The following is a 3101-nucleotide window of genomic DNA, read 5'->3' as shown; positions in this document are numbered from 1 at the left end:
CATAGGCTGGTGTGCTTCTTCCATGTGGGCTTTGTTGCTTCTGAGCAGGCATAATTTTGTCTTAGTGCATGACCAATGTTGAAATTGATTCTCAGGATACCTTTCTTTTTTTTTTTTTTCTCAGGATACCTTTCTTTCATCCTTAATACCTTTCTCCCATCAGCCAGTGATATTTTAAGGAATGTGGATTCAGGGTCTATGTTTTTGATTTTTTCTTTCTAGCCAATTCCTATTATTAGTTTCTGCTTTTTAAAAATTGTGATCAGAGTAAACGCTTGGTGTTATTTCAGCGTTTTGAGTTTCATTGAGTCCTGCTACGTGGTCTAAACTGTAGTCTATATGATAAAGAAGACTATGAGCTTTGGAAAAGAATGTATACTTTGCTGCTGTGGGGGTAGTGCTTTGTGTATGCCTATGAAGCTGAGTCGTTGATTGAGGCATTTAGATCTTCTGTATCTTCGCTGAGTTTTCCTCCTAGTTTGTCTGCCATTTATGGCTCCATGGGAGAAACAGGAGAATTGCAGCTCCAATAAAGGTGGCTTTTTTCTACCCATCTGCCCCTCTCCGTCTCTTTGCTGGAACACTCCATTCCTTCCCATGCATAGTTGAATGTCAATAGATATGAGTTCACTGTCATTTGGTTGTGCTTTTTCTTTTGAAGAAGTTCTGTAATTGATATCCTACAGCAAAAAGTAAGACTATCAATTCAAATTTCAGTTTCTGGGCCAAGTATTCAGGATACCAACAACCAAATAAAAAATCGCCATGATCTACTATGATGTGTAAATGAGTCACCATGATGAATAAACTTGTAAAAACTAATTCAGAATACTTAAAGATATCTTTATAATTAAAAAAATACATTTAACAGTTCATTGCTTGTATTTGATTGTTCTATATTCCGCTTTAAGCAACAAGGAAGGGCAAATAGTTCCAGTTTCTAGAAGGAAAAAAAAGGTCATTTGCCTCTCTTATATTTAGAGAAAAGAGTGAATTTGTCAAGTGCAGGGCTATCTATTCCCATACAGAGTTACAGTCTTGGAAACTCACAGGGGCAGTTCTACCCTGTCCTATAGGGTCGCTATAAAATAGCATCTACTCAATGGCAGTGAGTTGAGAGTGAGATAGTTTTGCTTAGATCCACAATCAATTCTCATGGGAAAGGTGATAAAAAATAATGATGGTCACTTTCATGACATAGATTGTGGCCCATCTCCTGGACAAGACCTCTTTAAAATGTTAAAAAGCAAAGCTGTCCCTTAGAAGACTAAGATGCACTTGGCTCAAGTGATGCTACTTTCAATCGCCTCATGTACATGTGAAAATAAATAAAAAATTTTAAATGATGCATTTGAATGATGGTGTTGGTGAAGAACATGGAAAGATCAATCAACTGGCAATTGAATAAAAATATCTGTTTTTGAAGGAATACAGCCAGAATGAATACTCTTTAGAAGCAAGAATAGAAAGATTTGTCTCACATATTTTGGACATGATATCAGGAGAGATCAGTCCTTGGATAACGATGACCTTTGAAGAGAGAGAGGGCAGATGGTTGCAACAATGAACTCCATTGTCACACAATTGTGATGATGGCACAGGACTGAGCAGTGGTTCACTCTGTTTTGCACATGATCACTATTAGTTTGGGCCAACTAGGTGGCATCTATCAATAATAACCACATACTTAGAATTCATTTTCCTATATCCAGAATTAATCATTACATTTCTGCCTAAAATAACCAGAAAATAAAATCGATAAAGAAATAATAAGGAATTTTCTCATTTTCATTTTCTTGGGACCATTGCTTATAGGCTCACTCTCGGCCTAACAGTTACTAGGAACATGCCCTCCTCCAGACTGCAGGTGAATGTCACTAGGTACTCTTAGGAAAGAGCAGAAGAATAACTCTGTCCCGGATCTGTTTGGTCTTGACTCCATAAACAATAGGGTTGAGTGCAGGTGGGACGATTACAAACAGGTTGGCAAACATAATGTGAAAGGTACGAGGAACATTATGTCCAAAGCGATGGGCAAGGATGGAGAAGAATGCTGGGATATAGAACATGAGGATGACACAGACATGAGAGCCACAGGTGCCCAGGGCCTTCTGGCGGGCGTCTTGAGAGGGAAGACGAAAGACAGCCGAGAGGATGAGAGTGTAGGACACAGCAATTAGGACAATGTCTATAATGACCATCATCATAGGCACACAAAATCCATACCAAATATTGATGGAAATATCAGCACAGGCAAGGCGAGCAACACCTATGTGTTCACAGTATGTGTGGGGAATGATATGTGTCCTACAGAAGGGTAAACGGTTCACAAGGAAAACACACGGGACCAAAACGCAGAAACTTCTAAAAGAGATTCCTAGAGCAATTTTTATAATGGTCCTGGAAGTCAGAATCATGGTATATCTCAGAGGGGAGCAGATGGCCACATAGCGGTCAAATGCCATGGCCAACAATATACCAGAGTCCACGACAAAGCTGTAATGCAGAAAGAATAATTGGGTGAGACATCCAGGAAAACTGATTTCCTGGGGACCAAGCCAAAAAATGGTTAGGGTTTTAGGGACGCACGTGTTAGATAATATGAGGTCAGTAATGGCCAGCATGGAAAGGAAAAAGAACATAGGTACATGAAGACTGCGCTCCACTGCAATAAGGTAGAGAAGGATACTATTGCCCACAAAGGCCACAAGATACACAAAGCAGAAAGGGATGCTGATCCAGATATGATACAGTTCTAGTCCAGGGATGCCCAAAAGGGTGAAGGCACCTGCATTGTTTCTGCTCAGGTTGTACATGGCCATTGAGGTTTGACTGAATAGGTTCTGTTCCTAAAAACAAAATTGCATAAAATAAACATTAGACAATTGTACAGTAATTACTGACTTATGCCCAACAATCCCTCCTTGGGCTCTTCTCTTCCCTATATATCATGAAAGCCCTTCCCATTCCTATCATGAACAGTGCTTATTCCTTCAACCAACCCTTCCTAGACTCCATATTCCTGATACTAGTTCTCAGTCATTTTCTCTGATCTTCCTTAAACAGTATTGACCCTGTGGCAATTGTAATGATTGAGTCAT

The 3101-nt window shown here is 39.6% G+C and overlaps 1 protein-coding gene across 1 annotated transcript; it reads right to left on the bottom strand.

The window, feature by feature from the left end:
* Window positions 1–1877: 1877 nt before the first annotated feature.
* Window positions 1878–2834, bottom strand: LOC101661382 (olfactory receptor 52H1-like). Its single transcript, XM_013008428.2, has one exon. It carries the CDS (start codon window positions 2820–2822, stop codon window positions 1878–1880), a length of 945 nt encoding a protein of 314 aa, XP_012863882.1. The 5' UTR covers window positions 2823–2834.
* Window positions 2835–3101: the final 267 nt, after the last annotated feature.

This window comes from Echinops telfairi, unplaced genomic scaffold (assembly GCF_000313985.2).
Source record: "Echinops telfairi isolate 266 unplaced genomic scaffold, ASM31398v2 ScPeMD7_41;HRSCAF=154, whole genome shotgun sequence".
NCBI lineage: Eukaryota > Metazoa > Chordata > Mammalia > Afrosoricida > Tenrecidae > Echinops > Echinops telfairi.
The sequence above is the reverse complement of the archived record's forward strand: the minus strand, read 5'-3'. Positions and strand labels throughout refer to the sequence as shown.